The 26577-nt window shown below is 40.9% G+C and overlaps 1 protein-coding gene and 1 pseudogene across 3 annotated transcripts in view; both read right to left on the minus strand.

The window, feature by feature from the left end:
- Positions 1-14135: 14135 nt before the first annotated feature.
- On the minus strand, positions 14136-16499 carry LOC118394129 (high choriolytic enzyme 1-like; annotated as a pseudogene).
- A 2181-nt stretch (positions 16500-18680) lies between these two features.
- LOC118393676 (protein kinase C and casein kinase II substrate protein 3-like) overlaps positions 18681-26577 on the minus strand; it is a 31230-nt gene continuing 23333 nt past the window's right edge. For all 3 annotated transcript variants that reach the window (XM_035786634.2, XM_035786632.2, XM_035786633.2), the window contains 5 exons: positions 25049-25224; positions 24030-24150; positions 22571-22704; positions 21399-21559; positions 18681-19944 (listed from right to left, as the gene is read on the minus strand). In XM_035786634.2, coding sequence (XP_035642527.1) covers positions 19829-19944; positions 21399-21559; positions 22571-22704; positions 24030-24150; positions 25049-25224 — 708 coding nt within the window. In that variant the 3' untranslated portion in view covers positions 18681-19828. The remainder of the gene's footprint in view (positions 19945-21398; positions 21560-22570; positions 22705-24029; positions 24151-25048; positions 25225-26577) is intronic.

Here is a 26577-nt window from a genome sequence, read left to right on the forward strand (position 1 = left end):
CAGGGAGACTCTGGAAGTGCAGAGCGCTCCTCTACTAAGGCATTTTCTGCAGCGGGGTGACACAAGGGGGTATTGGAAAAGGTGAGGGGATTTTTGATGTGATGTCTTAGCATGATGTTCCATGTATCTCAAACAGACAATGGGTTTACATAAAGTCTCTATATTTTCTAATTGGATGTTTGTGAATATGTTTGTTTACGTGTGTGTGTGTGTGTGTGTGTGTGTGTGTGTGTGTGTGTGTGTGTGTGTGTGTGTGTGTGTGTGTGTGTGTGTGTGTGTGTGTGTGTGTGTGTGTGTGTGTGTGTGTGTGTTCGAGCGCACTTGTGCGCGTGTGCTCACATGAAAGGGGAGGAGAGAGCCTGTCGGGGTTTAATCACTGACGGGCTTTGTTATATGGCAACAACGTTGCCAATTTCACACCCATCCACATTGTTATAGTCATTATCCTCATTCTCAGTGGGAAAGAGGGTGGAAGAAATATAGCATGTAATGCCCTCAAATTGAAATTCATCTAACAATACTTCTTTTATAATCTCATTCAAATGTCTGTTCCTCCTGCACATATTTAAATGAGCAATCCTTCAATGTGTAACTTTCCCAGTACTTGGCAGACACGCTCTCTTCCTGCAGCAGGTGCTGCTAATTCAGCACCATGTGGACCTCCATTCTGTTCATGTTTGCAGCAAATGACCCATTTTGGCTCAGAACAAACAGGGGAGAGATGATGTCTCCAAAGTTCTCTCACTCTCTGTGACCAGTAGACCTCCATCCTTCCTCCACTCTCCTGGGTAATCAATGAGGCCAAATCAAATCAAATTCCCAGAGTCAATGTAAATGCTGCATGCCTGGTATTGAATGGCACATGGAGATTCTGGTTCACGTTTGATAGTGTTTTAATGGTTTCTAGAGTGCATGCATCTTTTTATTTACTGAACATTTATTGGTAGGTGTTCTGGCTCCAAACAGATTCTCATTGAAATATCATGAAATGCTAAAGAGATAAGTAATCTCAACTGCAAAAACAAACATGGTTATTCTTATTGTGAATGGGAAACGACATTGACAATGGTAGTTCAGGGCGACGTTGAGAGAAATGAGGAACAAATTTGAAGTCGGAGACCAAAATATGGTTATTACAATGTAAAGTGACATCTGAGCCTTTACTTTCCGAGCATTTTGTCATCCTCCTTTTGTCATTGTTGTAACATGTCACACATGACTTTGACAGCATGGCTATGGAGGGTAGGGGAGACAGTTGGAGGGAATGTTTTTGAGGAAAAACCAACATGAATATTGCTTTAATTATACTCTTCTGGTATCAAATCAGGGCCCATTGTTGAGCACACTCTTATTCAAGGATGCCAAGCACACAAATGTAATGTAGAGGGAGCTATTTGATATTTTGGTATTTTATTAGGATCTCCATCTGTGGAAGGGATCCGCTGGTGGCGTGTGGATGAAGAAAGGATGGACTCTGGTTTGATCAGCAGAAGAGGATTGAATATTCTCATATGAGTGATGAACAAGCGATTTCCATTAAAGCAATCACAATTTCCCCTGGTTAATAATTCAGGATCGACATCTGCAAATGGTGACTGTCACATTGGCTCTTTTTACTCAATGTTGTACTAAGGACCTCAGTACTGTCCTGAATAGTTGCTGCATTCTTGATTTATAATAAGAATGCAGTCACAGTACACAGTCAGAAGCCAGTGCTTTTTGCCTGCGGCTCATATCTCTCCTTAATGTGTACTGTACGCGTGTCAGATGCTGCTACTCATGTTTTTAACATCAACAACTAACACGACGTAGATGAAAGGCCCATCGATTCCACCTTCAGACCTCACAATGATGCACACGGAAAGTATTGTTCCACAAACCATGTGTCCCTTTGAAATGTATGTACTGCTGGAGATGGTATGGGGACCCTTTGATATACTGTATCCAACACCAGAGACCGTTTGAAAGTTGGGCTGGCCTACTTTCCTCATTAGCTATTTTTTTTAGTACAGGCTGAGGAACTAAAAATAGCACCATGCAGATATTCTACTTAAATCAGGCCATACAATTGGTACACAATTTGTTATTGGCAATGGATCTTACTGAGATTAGAGATGATCATTTTGAAATGAAGAGATTAGCCACAGCAAGAGGCAATGATGGAATACAGAAATAACACTGGTCATGAGTGTACAGTTGGAATTCGCACACAACGGGAATATTCAACCGTGGTGCATATCGTCCCTGGAAAGAGCATCGACAACCATGTCGATGTCATTCGAGTCTTATGATTCTGATTTATTTCACTCTCACCTCACCAATTGCGTCCTTCTTGCTTCACATCCTGAACTATCCTTTTCCGACTCCAGTCTATCATCTTGTTACATACTGGAAGTGCTTTCCCCCAAAACCAAAGGGATTTCACACGCCTGTCCTATCCCATCCCCATCTCAGATGTGGCAGCCCAAAGTAAGCGAACATTCCAGGCATAATTATTCTGCCTGCTATGAACATTACATAATGTGATTTTCGTAATCTGATCTGTCATCTAATTGAGCATGATCTGTATCGACGTAATTAGGGTATATTACCACGAATGTAAACTGAATTCTTAAGGATTAATATGTCGACAAAAGGGAAGACACCTACTGTAACACTCAAACCTACTGGACTGACAGACACACGGTTATTTCTCAATGGAAAAGAACAGACGGGACCAGACCGTACAGGTTTGGTGGTATTAGCAAGATGCCCTTGCAGGTGTAGGCAGGCCACCGTCTAACCTCAAACGCACAGCCATCATCAATCTATGCCCCACTTCAGCTTGGCTGTGACTTATAGCCTTGCCCTACAGAGGAGAAAAGGACGCTGTGACAAAGGAGTCGGATTTTCTCCACTTCACTCTATTCTATTCCCAGGAATGACACCAGAACACGATTAATCCATTTTTGGAGGAGACTTTTCACACCCTCCCAAAATTAGCTTTGACTCAATTGGTTTAATTTATTCTCTATTTTTTCCACTCTTTTTTTTTTTTAACAAACTGCTTTCTGCTTTAATATTCTGGCACAGGGAGGGAAGTTATGAACCCCTGTTCCCATAACATCTGACAGTTTGGCAGATGGAGCGGCAATTATAAGGCCTCTATAAATCTGCTCCTTTTCAAAGTCTCTCCGTTTGACTTCCCCACAGGCTCTCGGTTGTGGGGAGACGGTCTGTTGGTTGTAAGCTGTGCAGGTGAAGTGAGGTGCCTTTTTTTTTTACAAACAGGCAGACATACAGGCCGCTCACGAGGTTTCAAACAGCAATCAGATGAAGAACGTGTTTTTCTTCGGGATATAAAGGATAATACAAGGATGATTGACTGATTAGACGTGGATTTCGTTTTTTTTACAAGACATTCACATCATGGTCATAAATCCAGGTCTTTGGAACTTTATCCTGACATGTAAGATTACTAAAGGCCTCATGTGGAGAGGGCTGTGGAGATTCTCTTCCAATAAATTCGAGCTCAGAGAAGTTTTAAAGCCATGCAGTAAGGTATTTCAGGATCCAGTAGGGTTTAGGGACAAGGTCTGCAGTGGTCTGTAGTGAAGCCAATGTGATTTGCAGCTGTGGCTGACACTATGTATACTAAGAACACCTGCAAAATGCTAATCCTTTTCAGAGGAAAGGCTTGCTCCCCCGCTCCCATTTGTCCCATGCTGAAATGTTAATAATATGGTCCTCACAACTGACAAAGACATTTACATTTGGATTCCCTATCTGGAAGCATGCTGATTAATTTTTTCCCCGTAATGTCCTCTTTCCCCCATCACATCATTTATTGGGAGTATTGAGGTTAGTTTCCTTTGAGTTTTCTATTTCCCAGATGGACACCCCTTCCCTTCTCAAGGTCAGCCATGTATGCAGTTCCCAATGCTACTGGTTCCTCACGACTCACATGTAGCTCCCCTGTGGCTTTCCAATAGGCTTGCATGTCTCCCCGATCTGTTCTACCCTGTCTCACTAATATGATCGAACAACTCTAGTCAGTAAGCGGTTACACTCTTTAGTGGGCATGACCATTGGAGATAGACTGTACCATTCACATCTTAATGACCCCCCCAGAGCTTTCTCCAGAGTCAAAGATGCATGAGATATGAAAGGCTTGCTCAAATTGTGTCACAGTTTCCCATTCACTCATAAAGCTAATTGCCTACACACCTGACACATCAGATACTTCAGAGTATGGCCACACTGGAATCACAGTTCTATACACTTTGAGACCAGAGGTGCTGGAATAATCCAAATCTTTTAAAGCAATTAAAACACGTCCCCTCTCAAGTTGGTCATACAGACGTGGCTTTTGCTAATGATTCTGCGGCTGCAACCGTGCCCACTTAATGAGCATTAATGAATTATGCAAAGGGATGGTGCAGCACTTTACATTGTATAATGAGCATCAATGCCGAGTGCAAACACTCATAGAGCACTAATCACGCTCAAACACGCAAAAACAATTACCGGACAAAATTCAAATGTGAAGCTGTGCATATTGTTTACACATCAAAGACAGAGCCATGTGCATATTTAATCATTGTCAAAGCTCACACATTGTGTATTTCTTTATTCATTTATTTACACAGGTAAACACATGGCAGGAAATGTTTCTGAAATCACTGGACATGGATTCGAATAGGATTCGAATATCTTGTTTCGTCTGCTCATCTCTCTTCACCCAAACCCCCCACCCCAACACTCATTTCTGTAGCTCATTTCCCCATCAAAGCTGGAGTGTCCTGCATGTATGCCTGATAACAGCTTCAGAACAACCAGATATTATAATTTACTTTCCTCTCTCTACATTCAATTCCCGGGAACAGTGGAATTCAACAGACAGTTGGTCAAGTAGCTGGAAGGTTGCGAGATCGAATCCTGGAGCTGACAAGGTAAAAATCTGTTGTTCTGCCCCTGAAAAGGGCAGTTAACCCACCGTTCCTAGGACGTCATTGTAAATAAGGATTTGTTCTTAATTGACTTAAGAGTAAAATAAAAGGTTTTTAAAAATGTAGGGAGCATGTGAGTTTATGTCCAAAACACTATATCCACACATTGGTTACATGTGATTTTTCATCAGAAATTATTGCTTATGGGTAACCTTTGTGTGTGTAAAACATTTGTTCTCAAATTTTGTATTAATAGATTTTAGATGTGTTTTGAAATGTGTTTATTTTTTTGCTCGATTATATATATCCATTGTTTAGCTGGAATGGAACGTTCTCTACTGTATATGTGTTTGTCTCACCGAGCTATCTTATGATCAATGCACAATTTTAAGTCACTGGATATGAGCATCTGCTAAATGAACAAAATGTCAAATGTAAATGTTTTACATGCAGATCTCATCAAAAACAAAGGAGGACCGGCTTCCGGGGTGGCGCAGTGCTCTTAGGCACTGCATTGCAGCTTAACACAGTGAGCATCCAACCCGGAAGCCAGCCGCACCAATGTGTCAGAGGAAACACTGTGCACCTAGCGACCTGGTCAGTGTGCCCGACCTGCCACAAAAGTCTGTGCCACCAGAGACTCTGGGTTCGAGCCCAGGCTCTGTCGCAGCTGGCCGCGACCGGGAGGTCCATGGGGCAACGCACAATTGGCCCAGCGATTTGGCCGGTAAGGATATCCTTGTCTCATCGCGCACTAGCGACAGTGGCGGGCCGGGCGCGCTGACCAGGTCGCTAGGTGCAAGGTGTTTTCTCTGACACATTGGTGCGGCTGGCTTCCGGGTTGGATGCACGCTGTGTTAAGCAGTGCGGTTGGGTTGGCTCTCGACCTTCGTCTCTCCCGAGCCCATTGTTGAGATAAGACAGTAACTACTAACAATTGGGGAGAAAAAGGGTGTAAAAATTGTTTTTAAACAAAGGAGGAACAAGGCACACTTAATTTCATTAAAATGGTACAAAATATAAAGTTTAAGAACTCTTTTTTAAATATTGATGTCACAAATGTATCATTTCTACAGTTCTTAATAAAAAACATTGTAGTACTAGCAGTATTACTTATTTCTCAGAGTGAGCTGAATTTTCTCTAAAACAGGACATAGGCTGCATGTGCACCACCAAGTCATAACAGTAGGCTAAGTTCTGAGGGGGAGAGGGACGAAATTCTTAGGGTGAGACGCACGGGCTACTAACAGCTTACTCCACAACATACACTTAGTATTATTTTCTTAGCTACAGTATACATACAGGATCTTGGCAAATTACATAATTTATGCAGCAGCATACAAGACATATTTTTGGACTCGCTGTTGTACTCTGCTCACTTGAACAGGAAGGTGGCATTATCTCGCTTTATGGTGATTTCAAGACAAGTGGGAACTAAAAAAAAAGTTCTCAGTTGTCTTGAATGCACTGAAGTCGGCGACTTCCCAGTTGTTTTGAACCCGGCCATGATTGGGAGACCCATAAGGCGGCACATAATTGGCCCAGTGTTGTCCGGGTTTGGCCAGGGTAAGCCGTCACTGTAAATAAGAATGTGTTCTTAACTGACTTAGTTAAATAAATACAAATACTTTTTTAATGAAATGTGGCAGAAGTCATTCTGGACTGACAGCTCATGGTGTTGTGTGTGAATTTCTATCCTTTTAAGCTTGGAAAAGAGACCCTTTCAAACAGATGTTTCAAATCCTTAAACCCAGACTAGGACCACACACCCTCTCCACCGAATTGCAGGCAGGGTAAAATAGTAAAATAGTGATTGCATTTCAACACTTCCAGTTAGCCACTGATTCCTTCCAAACAACTCATGGTTGAATTTGAGATTTCCGACTTGTTTATGTCCAATGGCCGATGAGCACCGATACATTTTCTCTATAATTTCTCTTCATATGACAAGGATTGAGAAGTTTTTGCCATCAGATTGTCGACATGATTCATGATCGTGACTGTTTGTCAGGCTTGTTAGCTAAGATTTTGAAAGTAGGATGAAGACTTGACCAGTCCAATCAAAGCCACGGTAGATATGACATCATTTTATCTGTGGCCAATGACCTGTCTATGGCAGCACCCAAGGTGACTTGAACTGCCTCTCCCTGTAGATTCTGCAGGGAAGTAGTGTCCTCATGAGTAACAGAACACTGAGCCATTCACGGCACAGCTAGAGAAGATGACCAACACCTATGCTCAGTGCTTTTACTGCCTCCACCACAGAAAGCAATGAGTTAAGCTGAAACACCTGCATTTTGGAGCTGCTTTACTCAAGAAAGAGATAATGTTTGTATGCAGCATTATGAACTCAATGAATATATTATTTTACATTGTTTGCAAACTGATATGTAACGTGAATGAATGCCAAAACAACATGCAAGACAGGCAATTGTTTAGCTAAACTGGTGGGTCGTAAATTAGGTGGGGCTCTGCCCCCACCTGCCCTGAATGATGGGTCGCCACTGCATGAGACATCCCGAAAACGTCAGTAGCATCCAAACGGTTTGGCCTACAATATGTCCACCATGGAAAGATGAGACTCTACGACCCCAACAAGCTCACAGGACTCGTCTGAAGTCTGTTCCGCCGATCTGCCAACTTCTGTCTGTAGCGTCCAAACAGTTTGGGCTACACAGTGATATGACTCCTCTATGGAAAGGTGAGACTCTCACAAACACATACATGCTTTGCTTTAGGGTGCCCACAAGCCTCATCTGAAGGTAGCCAGGTAAGAGTAAAACATTTTTATGTAAGTACTGTACTGTATATATGGAATTAGTTTAGTGCCCACCCCCCAAAAAAGGGGTTAAATAAGAGTAAAAAAATTATAGTCATTTCCTGATCTTTCTTATACAGTACCTCTCAGATATAGGACAGACACTAAGATAAACTTCCTTTTGATATTTTTTTTTCACTCTGTTTCTCCCTGTATGAATCTGTTATTCAATGGGTTTCTATGGGCTAAAGGCAGTAAGGCCGAATCATTTTATATATATTTTTATATATTCTAAAGGGGTCCTAAAATTCGAAATCAAATAGCTAAATGATCCTTGGTATGACCATCGTAAAATAATTGGGTACAGGTTGCTTTGGCTTCATCTACATCCAACGATACCAGCCATTAGTCGGTGACATTATCTGGGGCTGAGCTCGACAAGGGTGGATCCCGAAAACGGTTCTTCTCACAAAAATGTCTGAAAAGGCAGAGCGGTTTGAGCTGCAAATTATTATGACCCATCTATGAAAAGCTGAGACTCTCACGAACACACACACCTCTATGACGTTAGAAGTTCAGGGGTTCTTCTACATGGAAGATCATAGGAAATCCCAGGACATAGTGTTAATCATAAACTCACAGAGTTGCTGTCACAAGCTCCACACCATTGGCATAGATTAGTTGGATATTAATTTCCCACTGAGCATTTCTGTACTTACAACATTCTTATAAATGCATTTATTAAAAATCAGGTTTATCAGGTTTTATAATTGTTTTATTGCCATTTGTCAATACAACTCAAATGCAGCGGTTTTTGTCAAATTGTTTTATGTTCTACTTGTAGCCCTGGTTGTCCTGAACAGTAAATGGTACACCACTTCAATGTGAGGCTAAATATGAGGACAGAGCAAGCAGATGAATGAAAGTAGTGCTGTGGGAAGCCTGTTTACAATGGAGTTAAGAATAAAACAAGGACCCTTTTTAAACTCCTGTGTATGTTTGCTTTACACCTTGCTGTCTTAACTTGTGATTACATGATAAGGAGGAAACAGAAATTGTTTAAGGTGTGATTTTATCTTTTTCTTTAACCTTTATGTAAATAGGCAAGTCCGTTAAGAACAAATTCTTATTTACAATGAAGGCCTACCCCGGCCAAACCCGGACGATGCTGGGCCAATTGTGCGCCGCCCTATGGGACTCGCAACCACGGATGGTTTTGATACAACTTGGAATTGAACCAGGGTCTGTAGTGACCCCTCTAGCACTGAGACGCAGTACCTTAGACCTCTGCGCCACTCGTGAGCCCAACATCTGCCTTAATCAGGAGTCTGACTTAGACAGAGAAAGAAAGAGAAAGACAGATATTAGTTCTCAATTGGATTGGCACAAACTTATATATTATTAAATAAAGTGTCTCCCTCCCAGATCACACACCCCCCCCCCCCCCAGAGCAGTGTGATTGATTGTCTCTGCTTCTCTACAGGCTACTGCATTTCGTGGGAGGGAGAGATGTGGGGGTGTCAAATTCCTCTCAGTCCCCTGAGAAATCAGATATTGTTTTACAAAAGGATACTTATAGAAAAGGATCTTTGATAGAAAATCGAATTTTACTTCATAGAATGGCTGCAATGTGCCATTGCTGTCCATTTAAAGTATCTACAGAAGACGTGGTTACACTTGAATGTTATCTTACAGCACGCTTATATGACTACAGTGTTATAGAGGTTACCAAGGAATATTAAGGTGGCAATATTTTCAGACTGCATAATCTTTTAAAAAATGTAAGCACTGCAGACAATTCCCTTCTCCTTAGAGCCCAATTACGGTTTCTCTCTGCACTATGGCAGACTGCTACCGAACCCAAGCTACAGCCACAGTTATTCCTTCTAATCCTTGTGTAACTCAGAGATATACTGAGGTTCAGGTTTCTTTATTTTGCGTTTTATTTGTGCACTAATAAATGTGGGGTGAGCTTGCTTGATCTGCGTCCAGAAAATGATGCATAAAGATAAGTGACGAATGGAAAAAAAATTAGCAGGGGTCCTTTGAAACAAAACTAGAAAATGTTCTATTAAAATGTTGAAAAGAGTCAAAAAGGTATTTGGTAAATTATTATACCACTCCTATAGCCTAATGTTGAATGAATCCCCCCCCACCAGAATAAAAAAATATATATAGTCTCTAATTTGTAACATCATCCTAAATGGGTTTTGCAAAGGCAATCAAGGGTCTTGCATGGGATAAATACTCCCAGTGGCAAAAAAAAGAGACAATACAGATAAGGTTCTAATACACTAAGCACTTCTCTTCAACCACACCTCCCTCTCCTCCCTGTCTCCTTGGTGTAAAAAGCCAGTAGACTGGCAAGACTGACCTAATACTTGAGAGATTTCATCCAGTCCATTTTCACACCGGTGGTGGAGCAGAGAGGGGTGGAGAGGTGGAAAGTGATACAGAAAAAGAGAGCTGTTGGAACTGCTGTTGTGAAATGTGGGCTAGTTCAGCTGCTGTTCCGAATACACTTCATTTAAAACAATAGTTATGGTCATTAAGTACAATATAGCCTACTAGAGGTAGAAAACAGAAACAACACAATGATTGGTGAGACATTCTGTAATAGTCGTTAGACTTCAAACCATGGCAAATACACTCAGTACCGTGTCGGACCCCCCTTTACCATGGTCAGCAACCATGTTCGGATACACTATGGCGTTCAACTGTTGCGCCGTTGGCATCAAGGGCCCTAACGTGTGCCAGGAAATCATTCCCCACACCAGGACACCACAGCCACAAGCCTTTACCATTGACACCAGGCAGGATGGGTCCATGGACTCATGCTGCTTACGCAAAATCCTGACTCTGCCATCAGCAGGACGCAACAGGAACCGGGATTCGTCGGACCAGGCAATGTTTTGCCACTCCTCAATTGTCCAGCGTTGGGTATCGTGTGCCCACTGGAGCTGCTTCTTCTTGTTGTTTTAGCTGATTGGAGTGGAACCCTGTGTGGTCGTCTGCTGCAATAGCCCATCCGTGACAAGGATCGACATATTGTGCGTTCCAAGATGTCATTCTGCACACCACTGAAATACTGCACCATTATTTTTCTGTTTGTGGCCTGCCTGTTAGCTTACACAATTCTTGCCATTCTCCTTTGACCTCTCTCATCAACTAGCTGTTTTCGGCACCAGGAATGCTGCTGACTGGATGTTTTTTTTTTGCACCATTCTCGGTAAACCCTAGACACTGTCGTGTGTGAAAAGCCCAGAAAGGCGGCCGCTTCTGAGATACTGGATCTGGCGCGCCCAGCACCAATGATCATACGCCACTCAAAGCCGCTTCGGTCACTCGTTTTGCCCATTCTAATGTTCAATCGAACAGTAACTGAATGCCTCGATGCCTGCTTCATATAGCAGGCCATGTGACTAAGAGCGATCCATTTTCATGAACGGTGTAGTGTACCTAATAAACTGGCCACCATGTATACATGCCAGTAAGCCAACAAGAACAGTTAGCGCTAATATGGTTAGCCAAGTATCTTGTAGGCAATTGCTTTCAAAAGCAGCCTACATTACAGATTCTCAAGGGATGAGAAATAAAGCGTTTTCTATTTACTGTAGTAAACGATCATTCCATGGATATCCACCTTTCATAAAATGTACTATGTGGAAGCTCGCTAAAGCACTCTGGAGCATCGTTTTCCTCGTTTCTCTGTTAATGTGCTGTTGCTAAGAGACCAAACAGTCTTCCTCATTCTCACTCCTGACTCCCACCCACTCAGAGCGAGCATGTGTCCCGTCTTTCACAGACCCCTCATGTGATGTTCAACACTGTAAACTCATGAAGCGTGGAGAAAAGGGGGTTGAGGTAGAAAGAGGTCCCTACCCAACCTCATGGTGCTCCTCATCACAACCCCCCATTCCTATTTGGTGCACTGTAAAAAATCTAATAAAAATCTCTCATATAAGGTTCTTGTTTTTTAGTGGGAGAGAATTCTGTCATTTCCTATAACAATGATTACCTACAGTATGTGTTCAAAAAGTGATTTGCATTATTTTCTCTAAAGAAAATGAACTACTTGTAATTCAGGAAACAATAGAGAACAATGAGTAATGGCGTCTTTTTGTTGGCACAAATGCCACCATGGCTCGTTTTACAAAACCTATAGGGAAATTAATGGAGTTTTTGTAGGATTTTGGATACACACGGCGAAAATAAGATCTGTGGTAACACAGGCTTAGATCTTACACGTTTTGTCTATGAGATAATCGTCATCAGCTAACACCACTTTGTGAATTTCTAAAGCATTTATGTAATAGCAATAACAAATCAAGGTGTCATAATTCATAAAAGTCATGTTACCTCAATGATATATCATAGAACAAAAAGGTATAAGAAATCTCCTCTGCCTGTGTTAACCTCAGACCTTTTTTTCCCCCAGCGTTTATCCTAAAACCTTATTCTTTCCCCATTGGAATGGCTGAACGAACCAGTGACTCATTTCTGTTTTTTTAGGGCTACAAGCTGGCAAGCTGTGTCACTAGGAGAGCTGTCTATAGCGCTGGCCTAGCATACGGTACCCATTCGACATCCAATATCTTCAAAGGCCAAAAATACAACTTCTCAATTATTCATGTGTATGTGGGGTTTTGACACTCATGCGGGTCAGTGGCACATTAGGGAGGATTGAAGGCTACTCCTGTGCACATGGAGTTAGGTCAGCAGCTTTTATAAAAACCTGATGGCTGTAAGCAGAATTTTAAAATGGCAAATACCTAGAAAGAATAGCTACATGTCATAAATTAACTGAATAATTTGTGCCTATTAAAAAATTGTACTGAATGTTGAACATGTGTGCCACTTACCATAATCCCTTTCATTTGTCATTTTATGTCTTTCTCCTCCATTGCCCATCTGTAACCATCACACAACCTTAATCATCCTGGTTAGATAATGGATTTAAAATCGCATATTAATTGACTGGCATATGCAAATGTAAGCTGCCACTGATCACATGGGAAGTGAGTACATGAATCATGACACCTAGAGGTTTCAAAATACTCTATCCCCATGCATCCCTATATGGTCATCCTTTATAATGTTGGGAACTGCAGGCCTGTCATCATCATAAATAATATCAAATTCAACTGGTTTCCTCAGAGTAAATAATTAGAGGACAAATACAGGCCAGTTCATTAGACCCTTGGAGCCATTGGTGTGTATATTAATAGTAAATACTGACACTACTTAGTCTACAGAATGTTTGCAAGAGTTAAGAAGCAAACACACACCTCTAAAATGTCATCTCCAGCTCTGCAGGGGAGTTTTTGTTGACGTTTGAGCATGACTGCACCTAAAATTTAATTCAAAGCATGAAGGAAAAAAAATGTCAAGAGCATGGAGTGAGAAGAGCTCATATAAAGATTTATTTGCTATAGTGTGTTGAGTAATTTAACTCAAGTAAAACAAGAGCAGCAGGAGGGGGAAGGAGAGAGAGAGATGGAGCAAGGGAAGGAAGATAAAAAGTTATCTTATCAGTTCAATGGATGAGCATTCTGCTGTGCTTTGAACCACTTTTTCAATCCCTGTGCCAGACACCCCTCCTCTCCAGCTCACAGTCGGAGCCGAGCAGGAGGTGTTGAGGCTGAAAGTAAACGGGGACTGCGGACTGCCCAACTCCTCCAGGCTTGCTAAGCTCAGCGTACACTCCAAAAGCTTCCTGCCATAGCTTACAGCAGTAACGCAACCACATTTAATGTGCCATGATTTTACGATATCATCACATTGTGTGTCCAATCTACTGAACGAGCACATACCCGTCTCTAAAAATAAATCTACGGTGGAGGAACATTAGATAGTATACACGCCCATACAACTCGTAGAAGCTGCACATAAAAAAAAATTAAAAAGGCCAATTGTATTTGTTGCAATGTTTTCTTTTTACTGTCCCTGTTCTTCTAGGTTTAAATAGTCCTGTGTGGGTACAGTACTTGACTCGTTTCCCATTGTATTTGCTGCCTCCGCCTAAACAGTCGGCGGATGTGAGACAAAGCTTTGACAAAGCCAATTATCAGGTTGGTGATGGCACCAGTGAGTCACTGACAGATCCCGAAAGTGTGATTTACCTGGAGGTGGCTGGTTCTCTTGGGAACGGTTTCTACTCTTGGAACATGAGGCAGACATGTTTCAGTATATTTCTGGATGCTTGGAAGTACGGATTCTAGATTTGTTGTTGTTGGACATTTGGCTTATTCATGTCTGACACCCATTTTTTTTGTGTATGCGTGTGGTATATGCACTCACTAGATTACCTTACACATTGTGCTCATCTTTTAGTAGAAAAGTTAGTTTGATTGGAGGTGTAGGGGAAGACGCAAAATATTTCCAAATGGTAATGAATTCTATACATTATTTCTTTAATGTTTCCATTACTGTATGTACTATACATGAGATTCAGATGCCACCTAGTGTAACAAATACACTGTCACTTGGCATATATACAGTGAGCTTTTATTGAGCAAATATGAAGGCAGTGCAGTAACTGTCAAGATTCTGAATGCTAATAAACAGGGGAAACACAGGATATGAAATCACATTAACATTAACCACACAACCAAACGCAATAGAACATTGAGTACTGAATGTCTCACAATCACCCAAAATAATATCTATAACAGTGTCAAAAAGACAACCATTTTTTTTAAACATTTGGGTGAGAGAAGAATTGCAACCAACTGGGTGGTGAAGCATCCACAACACAACATAAAGCGATGAGTATTGTGCAAAGTGAATTTGACCTCATCCAGAAAGCTAATTGATTAGCTGCCATTTGATTTGATTTCAAACAGTTGTTGGTTGAAATATCTGATGTAGTCTTCTAAATTCATTTATTCAAGTGTCCTCCTATTGGGGTGAACATACAAAAAAAAACATTAAAAAGGCACAACATCAGCAGTGCTGACAAAGTTCACAAAAAAACAAAACATTTATTCTCATGTTATGAAACGCACGATTGAAAGAATACGTGTATTTTCCATTGTAAGATATAATATAATAAAAAAAAAGCCCAATACTCTCTGCAGTTGTACAACCTGTTGACCCTCACGATGTCCTGGCGACTCATCTGTCGGGCCCCTCCGATCTGAACACTAGAGTCTGGCTTTGGAATGATAGTTGGCAGCTTACCATAACCTTTAGCGAATGCATACCTGGAAGACAAACCATTGCATAGTACATGTACAACTGTGGCATACCTGTAGGTGGGAGATTGAAGGTTTATTTTTGCTTTAATAAATACAAATAGTCATAGAAGCTGACCTTCCATAGTGCATCACAGAGGTGTAGTCATACGGAATCATAAAATTATTGGTTTCCACCTTTCTGAAGATGTGTTCCTTGCCTAAAATAAGAGGTGTAGAGATACATTTTTCACTGCGATAAGACATTAGTATTGCCAGTCTGACGATAGAAACACATTAGCAACCTCTAAAACAAAGTGAAAGTGGAGGCCTCTTACCTTTGCTGATGTTCTCTGTGACAACTGTGACATTATTGTCCCGGTCACCGCAGTTCTGCTTATGGTGGAAGCCCAGAGCATGTCTTCATGCTGGACTGCACCATGATGAACACAGCCGCGCTGCTGTAAGGAGATCACCTGCTGACCACCTCGACGTCCCAAATATGACCAGCACCTTAGAGACAAGGAGCAAAGCACACAGGCAGTCTTATCTTCGATATTAACAGTACTGTGTCAGGAAAGACAACGACTGGAGACAAATCTGCATTATACGAATTCCCTTTTCACTTGAACGTCTACTTGTAACACCCATTTCCAGGGTGGAAATACAATATAATCTTGATGCCGCTTCCACCACACATATTGGATACAGGTAGACCGGTGGAAGGAGATCAGTCCTTTTATGATGATATCTTGCTCCTCTAAAGCTGTAAAGAACGAATGAGACGATTTTCACCGCACTGAATTTAGAACCCTTTAAATTGGACAGCAGTAAGGCGACCATAAATGAAAGTTAGGTGTGAATGGCCACTATACAAAATTGATTCAAAAAATACACTTACTATACAAAGAGGAGATATACACAGGCACAACCCCATTCTTGCTTTTTTAGGCCACTTGCAATCTCGAGCCGTGCATGGAGAAGCATTCCGAATCCCAGTTTCCATAGCAATATCTCCAAATAGGAAGAATGTATCATGTCTTTCAATGCCTATGGTAGGAAATAATGGTAAATACTTCAATCCAACCATTGCCATGGTTTCACCTTGTGTTATTATTGGACCATAGAAATAGACATTTGAATAAAAACATGTCTGTGCTTTGGACAGCATAGTGTACACAAGATCAAATAGATTTGATACACATTCTTTAAAGCAAGATCTTACCCAAGTTTTCGTTGGCTGCCTCAGTTACGTCGGAGACATCAAGATCACCGTCAAATGTATCTGTACCAAAGACAAAGCATTAAAGGCAATCTAGAATAATCACCGTATAATAACTGCATCACGTAGCAGGTTGAATTAATGTTTCAGATGTTGTCTCGACTTGTCTTCTCATAACATATGCTCATTTCCAGTTGCCCCCTCATTCAAAGTCTGCAAAAACAAGATAACACATAATTACAATAAATAAAACACTCATGCAATTTATTTAGTATGGCAGCGGAAGCAGTCATAATATTCATATTGAAATGCTATTCCTATGATAATACGACTTTGTGAGATGTCTTACCACCAGAGGATGACAGTTTACTGCACGTAGCAGTGCTGAGGTAAGGCTCAGCATGTAGACAAGTCATGATGAAGGTGCTCTGGTCAAAGTGTTTTCCCTCTTAATCTAAGACCGGAAAGAAAACACTTATTTTATGCAAATTTGTCTCTTAAGACATTCAAGCGTTCAGCTATCCAATATTACTCAGATATAATCAAATGTAAAAAATAAAAAAACGTACACATCCAATACCTCCATTGTTGAACAAAGAAAGAACATTGTACAAATCCAGTCAAGTAGCATTAAAAGTATAGCGTAGGTAATATGGAACTAGCATCGTCCTTTTAGAAAGAGCAGTTAAGCACTTACCTGATGTAGGAAAAACTGCAGGTGAAGTGAAGCAGGATCTCCTCTGCTTTTAAACACAGATGCCGCAAAGTAGAAATGTATCATCTATTTAAGCTTAACCATAAACTCATTCATTCGAGATAATGTCAGTATCGCGTGATCCATATGATAAAAATGTTTAGTGAGAGTGATGGTTCCTTGGAAGCTAGGTAGATAACCACTCAGCAGTCAAAACATCTGGTAAGGTGCAGGCTACTGTAGCCTCCCAAGATAGGTTTGAAATAATAATTTTATCTCCCCTAATCATGGTTAGCCAAACCTGGGTCAAATACAATTGTCAAATACTTGACTTCTTGACACATTTTGGCCATGAAGAAAAGTTCCAATGGAATAGTACCAACATTGCAAACTTCAAGCTAAAATCAGGTGCACCTCAAAGATATGTATTTGGCCCAAGTCTCTGGGGTTATCACAATTTTGTCAACACCATAATCCATTTGATAAAAATTAATACTTCAAATAAAACAATTTTGAAAATATCAATGTTTTGGTTATGGAATAAACATAGCAAAACCATAAATACATCCTGCTTTATGATTTAGATACATCATTGTTTTCAATTGCCTACACTTCATAGTCAACAACACTCTTCTCAGACTTGAACACGTGCAGCCAAAATAGAAAGGTCTGCAGATATGCTCCAAAACAATAACTTTCCTCTAGTATACCTGGTGTACGTGGCAATTTAAAACATTAAGAATACCTTACTTTGCCCTCAGAACAGCCTCAATTGGTTGGGGCATGGACACTACAAGGTGTCGAAAGTGTTGCACAGTGATGCTGGCCCATGTTGACTCCAATACTTGCCACAGTTGTGTCGAGTTGGCTGGATGTCCTTTTGTTGGTGGACCATTCTTGATACACATGGGAAACTGTTGAGCGTTGCAGCTCTTAACATAAACCTGTGCGCCTGGCACCTACTACCATACCACTTTCAAAATCAATAACATTGTCTTGCTCATTCACCCTCAACCCAAAGATAAGACGACCCTCAATAGCAGACATACACAATCCACGTCTCAATTGTCTCAAGGCTTAGAAATTCTTCTTTAACCCGCCTCCCCTTCATCTACACTTGAGTGGTTTTAACATTAGCTGGTCAGTGTCATGGAAAGAACAGGTGTTAACATTGTATATAGTCAGTGTATGTATGAAAACGTTGGTGTAGTTATGCGGTTCTCACAATTTTTACATTTCTATTCAAGTTTTTGAACTTCAACATTCAAACATCAACTTCACGACATACATCCCTTACAATAAAATGATGTCACAATTAGTTTACATACAATAAACATCATTACTGTAAACGCCATGTTTGTTCTCATTATGTTTTGGTTCAACAAACGAACACCCAAGTCCAATGTAAATCGCAAAGCAACTCAGTCACTACATTGAAGGAAACGTACTCTATATAAAATGGGTCCCGTACACCACTTCTTGCAATGCCAGGACTTTAAGGTCATGTTATCAGTGCAAATTTAGAGACTTACTACCGGCTAGAAATGTGCAGAATAATATCCAGGAAGTACCAATATTGTTATTCCCATGTGACAGATGTACTGGGATAATTTTGTGGCTTGTTTGTTCACTGGTTTACAGTAAGTCACCATTCTGTTTCTCAAAGGGCATGGTTCACCAATGCATGTCTTGATATCGGTCTTAAAAAGTAACCTTCGGTAAGAATTGTAATGAGAAAATATGTTCTCATTTCATAAGACACATTTTATATTCATCTCCAGACATAAGATGGTTGTGTCATTCACTCAAATAATTTCCAAGCATAAGAATCCATTCAACAATACTACCGGATTATCCTCCTCATAGGACGAAATGTGAAAATAATTCAACTGGTGGATTGGGATTCGATTCAAATGTTTAATTTCTGAATTGTACATAGATTATCTTGTTACAGAAGTTTCATGTAAAACCATTTTCACAGTGAGTGCAGAGCAGTGGAGACAGAAATGTTTCCATTGCCCTCAAAACAGTCTCATAGCTGTACACACCTTGCATCTCACCTCTTCCCACAGGTTTCAATCAACTAACTTAAACAAGTCTCCCTGGTTTAGTTGGTTTAGTTCATATGCAAAAAAAAAAGATAATTAAAATGATTTAAAGAAAAAGCAATTAAAATGGAAATAAGTCTGACTGTAGGTAAAATTTTGAATACAAAAAAAAAGAGTAGGGAAATAGGCGATATGGAATTACTCTCATATCCCTAATCTCACAAAAGTATTTACTGAAAATAAAAAACTACGCGTGCACAGCAAACCAACGTGGGTTTGAATGCACTGTAACCTTAATCTACTAACTATCCCAAACATACCATTAGAAATATTAAGTGTATCTACATACTAAACATAGGTCGGGAAAATGAACGTGAAGTACACAACATATCGTAAAGAAACTGCAAGTAACAGGTGAAAAACTGTGCATACCATTTCATCTTAATAAATACTTGGAAGTGAATTGTGCTTTGAGTGAAAGCTACTGAAATGTCAAAATGTTTTTGATGCACAACAGAAGAGATCCTTTCTGCATCCTTGCAGAGGCATTCTCGTGATCAGTTAACTTGCTATGTACTATCCTGTCCTCCAGGGGTCGCTCATAACGTCACCCAGCCTAATCCACTGCAGAGTGCTGCCAATCAACATGGCAGGGGAGGGCTCTGCAGACATCCTTCCCTGTTATCCTTTTCAAAAAGGCACTGTACCGGTTATGCCTCACAAAGACCGAGGATAAAGTCCATGGGACGATGACCTCCATTCTGCTATTAATCCTCTAGTAGTTTGTTAAGGAAACATCCGTTTTTAATTTGGACTATATTCCCGTTTCATTATACTTGAAATGAAGAGCAACAGCTGTCGCGAAAAAAAAACACCAAGCACATCCAGTCTTCTGGGAGGGGGGCAACGACAACTGGCTGTGCTGGTGTTGTTGTCAGTAATTCTCATGTCTGTACTCTGTTGTACCAATGGCTGCATTATTGCCCAGGAAGGGGGCGGGTCATCAGGATGTGACGGCCTGGACGTAGTTAGCAGGGTAAAGGCCCACCTCTCCGTTGGCCAGCTGCCCTTTGCACCAGCCCTGCTCGTCCTCCTCACCCATCTTCATTAGCTCTTCACCTGAGTGATGAGAGCAGAAAGCACAGGGGAACACGCTTAAATAATAACTCACACTTTCTCCAGTCCCATGTATATCTGGAATATTCCACAGGCGCCACCTGTTGGGAGTGTGAAACATCTTCAGTGCAATTACATGCACCATAATTCATCCATATTCATGTAATGCACGGAATCTGAATCTCAGTTGTGTTACAGGGACCACCACAAGGTGGCAGCATAATTACCTGTGTACATCATGTTCACGCCATATCCAGATGGTTGAAATGACTAATTATTGACATCTAGCTATATCATCTCTGTTCAATCCGAGGTGCTCTTCTAGAAAGCAAAAGCTCATTTTGAGGGCTTATTCCTTCTCCAAAGTATTGTTAACCTCTGCCTCATACGATTTGTCCTTTTGTGATCCCTCAAGACTAGAACCAAAAGTAGACCAAAAGCAAGGCCACTGTGCACTAAGGTCTACTACGATCTCTCTACACGGGCACTTCAACTCCTATTATCCAGTATCCTCTCCAAATCCAAGGGTGTACGAGTCCCCTCTGTGTAGATATCTACTAATCTAGGAGATGGCTCCCAGTTATACTGGGCTCTGATGTGGGCTTAGACTGGTTAAGCTCCACTGGGAGGGAGACTTGAGTGTGACCCCACCAATCAGAGGGGCCTGGCACTGCCTTAACGGCAGCTGTATTTTCACTGGCGTAACAAAGGGTCCTCTAGGGTTGTAGCGATCATGGGAATTAACTCCTAGTAAAAAATAATGGCCAATGTTACCCTGTGCCTTTTAGCTGGCAGGAATCATCTAGGATAAAATAACTGCATTTCGTGAAGTCTCTTGACAAATGACAAGTACGGTTCAGTTCAAGGTTCATTCACACAGACGATGCACAAAACAATCGTCATGACCATCAATTGCAACACTTACCTGCAGTGTTGACGAGTTGTAGGAGTTTAAAAATGATTATTTGATAATCATTTAGTTTGGCAGCATTTATTGCCTTATTAGTTCCATAGCTATTTTGAGTGTTAAAACGTTCAGAATTACAATGAATAACTTCACCCAAAGCTGTAAATACAATAATGTTTCAAACAGGACGTCCTATGAAATAATTCTATCAAGGATATATGTGTAAATAAAATCAGACCAAAGGGAACCAAGGCTGCTCCTATACATATCCTTTCCATAACTAAATCAGGTAAGAGGTAGGATACAAATTATATTGCTGCACAGTCTTCAAATCTGGTATTGTGCAAATCACACTTGTATTAATGCTCCTACTGTTTCTCTTTAAAAATTGAACACGTTTCTAGACCAAATGAACAAACGGTGAATTAATATCCATGCAAGACAAAGTGTGCATTAGGACCAGTGAGCTGTGGCTGCCATGCATACATTGGTCCGAGTGTGTGTGTGTCGATGTCCGGTGACATTAATAAGCATTAGTAGGGATTAATACCTGCTTTAAAGCTCAGCTCATCTGCCTCCTGCCCAGTGTAATCATACAGCGCTCTAACTCGTACACCTGCTACCTTCTCTTCCTCCTCCACCCCATTAGCAGCCATGACCTTTTTGGGGATGTCTTCGTCAGACCAGTCTGATGAGTAGTCTTTAACCCCTCTATTGACAGGAAAGGAAAAAGGGCAGAGGGTTAGTATCCCTTGGCAAAAAAAAAAGCAAAAACAAAATGTATTACTTTGGGTAGTCATACAAGGATGGAATGAAGAATACATGTTCAGTGTTATGTTCTCTTCCAAACTATACATGGAGGCTGAAACCAGAAACCAAACAATGTCTTATAAAATGGGCCGTGTATTCTCATGTCACTGTAGCAATAACTAACCAACAGAGGGTGGTAGAGACCACAGGTCCCCCCCCCAACAAGTTCTATGAAAGGTGACACTACATCAATATAACTTCATTAGATCGCAGTGCTCACACACTCAGATTAACAATCTGCGACTGGTGTGTATGCATGTTAACTGAATAGAGGTTAAATGCAACAAGAAAAAAAGGGGCAAAAAATACAAGGCCTCTGACTCAGCACTAGTACAAACACTAATTAGAGGCTGCAGCTCTCTGTGGATACAGGAAGTTAACTCCTTGGGGGACCATGGTTACTAAGAACACAAGACAAATACAGTAGCAGAAGCCAAACAGTTTTTCAAAAGCTGGAATAATTGTAGTCTAAACACCTCAGAGGTACCGTATACGCCTCTGGAGCAAACCAGCTTTGGAGCAAACCAACAGGGAGTTAAACAATAATTGTCATGTTTTTGAAAAATAAAAACTCCACCTCAAGTACCAAAGTCATACATTTTTATTACAAATAAAAAATGTACTCCTCATAAACATCCATTGTCCCATGGTAACAGTGAGTCAGAAAAACAAGATACTGTACTCCACAACTATTATTCCCAGTCTTTCCTGCTCCATGCACAAGGCAACTATTGTATTATAGAATATGAATGACACATGCTAACATTGTTAAGTCACTGCCCTAAAGCTGAGAAGACAAGTCATGAATCGTGGTGCAGTCAGAGAGTAATCTCTAGCTCTAAATTTGAACAACTCATTTGGTACAGAAGCTACTGTGATAGGTGATTTGCAGGTCACAGAGAGCATAGTTACCTGGTGGTCTCCTGAGGGGTCTGGGGCGCCTCCTCGCTCGAAGGGACAATGTTGGTCAGGGTGACCACGTCCTCCGCCCGGCTGTTCCTTGCCTTCTGGTTGGAGATGGAGCGGTTTGACTCAGGGGACCACTCCTGGGACAAACAGACAACTTAATATTAGACACTTTAAAAAGCATGGAACTAGCTTGTGTTTTCTAACTATCACCAGCTGGGATCATCCCATTTCCTCACACATTAGAGGCTTCTTCCAAACAGGTTAGTTTATTTTTGAACATCTCTCACACTTACTGAGTGAAATATTTATTGTATTCATCTGGCCTATTGTGTTATCTGTTAATTATTTTTGTATATATTTTTTTAAATCAATGCAGTCAATCAAAACCACACCCAAACACCACAAAAGAACAGCCACCTCACAGAACTGTAATCTAAACCAAAATCACCAAAGTGGAGGGGAAAAAAAGACAATAAACAGTGTTAACTGATAACACCGTTTCACCAGTCACATGTTGAGGCATCATCTTTGGGAGGATACTAAATAACCAGAGCGCTTTTGAAGCCTTGTGCCTAGTGCTGGAGTCACTACAGAGAGCTGTGCTGCTCCCCAGCCAGGACAAAGGGCTCCTGTGTCCGGGGAAACCAGTGGGAATGCCAAAGGATTCCTAAGGAGACAGAGGAGAGCTGCCTCATTCTCGCTCTCCACAAGCTTCACAGTGGCTTTGCCTGGAACTGTAAACCAATACCGGTTTCCAGATCAACATGCTCCTGTGTGCCAGCTATCGCCAGCTTTAAATGGATCATTATGAAGTACAGAATTTTTTGTTCACAGTAGCTGTAATTTTCCACAAAACCGAAAAATTGCATTTTGCAGCCCCCTGCATGTGCAGTAGAGTGAAGGTGGTGACTGAGGAGCAGTTTTAATGGCATGGCTTACGAACCTTGGGCTGTGTGTGGGGTGGTCAGAGCAGGCTTTAGCTCTAAGAAAGCACTCCAGCATTCCAGAACCCACTCAGGTCCACATGTCACACAAGGGCCCATTCAATGTCATCCCCATTTGGAATTTACCAACAGTCCAAGCAAGAGCTCAATATGGCTCTTTGGAGAAGATTTCTTATTTATATGAACAGTGAACACCTTTCACGTTTCTTTACCAGATAATTTGAGTTTCATATATACTATTTGAAAATCAGTAAACATAGGCAACATTTATTAGAAGCTTACCGTATGCAATTTGTATTGTAACTCATGTGGTCCTTCTGTGGCTCAGTTGGTAGAGCATGGCGCTTGTAACGCCAGGGTAGTGGGTTCGATTCCCGGGACCACCCATACGTAGAATGTATGCACACGACTGTAAGTCGCTTTGGATAAAAGCGTCAGCTAAATGGCATATATTATGTGCCCCCATTCAATAGGCAATGGTTTACATAAAAAAGGTTAGACCGACAAATGTCCTTTACCTCAAACTGTGGCCAGTTCATGCTCATGCCAGGCCCATGGGTGTTTCTCCACCACCTCAGGTCTTCGCTGTCATTGGCTGCAGTGATGGTCTGGCCCAGGTCACAGTACAGGACCTTGAATCTAAGGGACAAATTCCTCGGTTAATCACTGGAGTCACATTCTCCACACTAAACACAATACTGTGGTCAATGAGCAAGATTGCATCCACACGTGTTGAACTAACAACAATTACATAACGTGAACATCTTGGGAATGAATACATAGGATAACAGGGGTTTGTGGCAAAATGAGAGCACACGTTTCAAAAACCATTTCATTATTGGAACATAAAATACTACAAACCATTTTTAAAAATGGGAGGATACGGAGAGGTCCACAAATAAAACTGAAATCACCATTACATTGTTATTTAGCTTTCTATTGGAATGTGTGACAGAGGTTGTTTTTGTTGTGGGATTGGTGGACTTTATCCAGTCAAACCCATAGTTCAACCCTTACTGTATGTACTATGCTAGGTTTATCGCAATCTCTGGTAATACCAAGCTATAAGAATGTGGCCAAATTCCACTGAATATTTGTTCAGCCCAACCATCAACAGTGGCATGGTCACCTGGCCCTTGTCTAAATAGAGTAAGGACCTGATATGAAAGACTGCTATTTAAATGGACAACAACAGCAGTTGAACATTCACTCCTTGTGTACACATTCTGTTGAACAGAAACGTAGGCAAATACTACGAAGTACTTGCACTAATAGATGCCCACGCTCAAAGTCTACTGTTCAACCGTATCAATCTATGCAACTGTAAAACATGACTGATGTCTCATCATACCTGTAAGTAGCGAATGTCTAGTGCCCAATTCAAGATAAATGGAAAATACATTTCTTAAAAATAAATCTATGAACCTAGATACGTTCTTAACCATTAATGTGTCCAGAAAAAATAAAATAAAAAAATAATACCTCACTTCACAGTACAAGAAGAGGTACTAGTCAGCAGAATGTGTGATTGTCATACCCATCATTGCTGGAGAGGTCCAAATGTTTGTGGATGTCCAGCAGGACCTCCTTGAAGAAGCACAGCCTGTTCTTCTCGGCCTCCTGAGTGATCTCAAACACCTGCTCCATGTCCTCCATGTAGCGTGGGTTGCAGCGGTTCAGCTCCTCCAAAGCCTTCTCATAGCGCTCCTTTGCCTGGAGTTAAAAATCAGACACACAACTAACTAGGCCTCTGGCTTCAGACACAGATCACAGCATCACCATCTTTACGTGCAAAACAAGAAATGGGAGAAAATGGTAAACTCGCATTAGCCATATACACTACCGTTCAAAAGTCTGGGGTCACTTAAAATATCCTTGTTTTTGAAAGAAAAGCACATTATTTCTCCATTAAAATAATGTAAAACTGATCAGAAACTGTGTAGATTGTTAATTTTGTAAATGACTATTGTAGCTGGATTGCTGAATTTTCATGGAATATCTACATTGGCGTACAGAGGCCCATTACCAGCAACCATCACTCCTGTGTTCCAATGGCAGGTTGTGTTAGCTAATCCAAGTTTATAATTTAAAAAAGGCTAATTGATCATTAGAAAACCCTTTTGTAATGATGTTAGCACAGCTGAATATTGTTGTACGAGATCTTCAGTTTCTTAGCAATTCCTCGCATGTAACAGCCTTCATTTCTCAGAACAAGAATAGACTGACGAGTTTCAGAAGAAAGTTTTGTTTCTAGCCCTTTTGAGCCTGTAATCGGACCCAAACGCTGATGCTCCAGATGGTCTAGTCTAAAAACCATTTTTATTTTTATTTATTATTTTTAAAAATCAGGCCAGTTTTCAGCTGTGCTAACAAATTGCAAAAGGGTTTTCTAATGATCAATTAGCCTTTTAAAATTATAAACTTGGAATAGCTAACACAACGTGCCATTGGAACACAGGAGTGATGGTTGCTGATAATGGTCCTCTGTACGCCTATGTAGATATTCCATAAAAAAAATCTGCCGTTTCCAGTTACTATAGTCATTTACAACATTGTCTATACTGTATTTCTGATCAATTTGATATTATTTTAAAACGGATAAAAAGCTTTTTTCAAAAACAAAGACATTTGCAAGTGATTCAAAACTTTGGAACGGTAGTGTACATTTATATATTTTGTTCTGTTATACCATTTAAAAAAAACTTCAGATGCCAGGAAGCACTTGGCTTTGACCTAGCTAATGTTGTTTGGCATGTTGGTAATCTGAGAGAAAGAGCCTGCCCTCCCTGAGCAGACAGAGAGCAGTTATGGGGTGTGGTCACAAGAGATTAGCTGTGGGCAAGTAAACGTCAGTAAATCCTGAAAAACTGGATTTATGTCTAAATTACAAACTATCCCTACATTCTAAATTAGGCGGAGCTTTGTTTATAGGAAAACTTTGATTACAAAATCAACATCAATGGGACCTTACTGTGCACTTCCTAAAGCTCATTATAGTTTAGACATGGGAGACAAACAGTAACAGCCTCCACAGATCCAGCCAGACAAAAACAGCTGCCAATCTTT

The sequence above is a fragment of the Oncorhynchus keta genome, chromosome 14 (genome assembly GCF_023373465.1).
Source record: "Oncorhynchus keta strain PuntledgeMale-10-30-2019 chromosome 14, Oket_V2, whole genome shotgun sequence".
NCBI classification, from domain to species: Eukaryota; Metazoa; Chordata; class Actinopteri; order Salmoniformes; family Salmonidae; genus Oncorhynchus; species Oncorhynchus keta.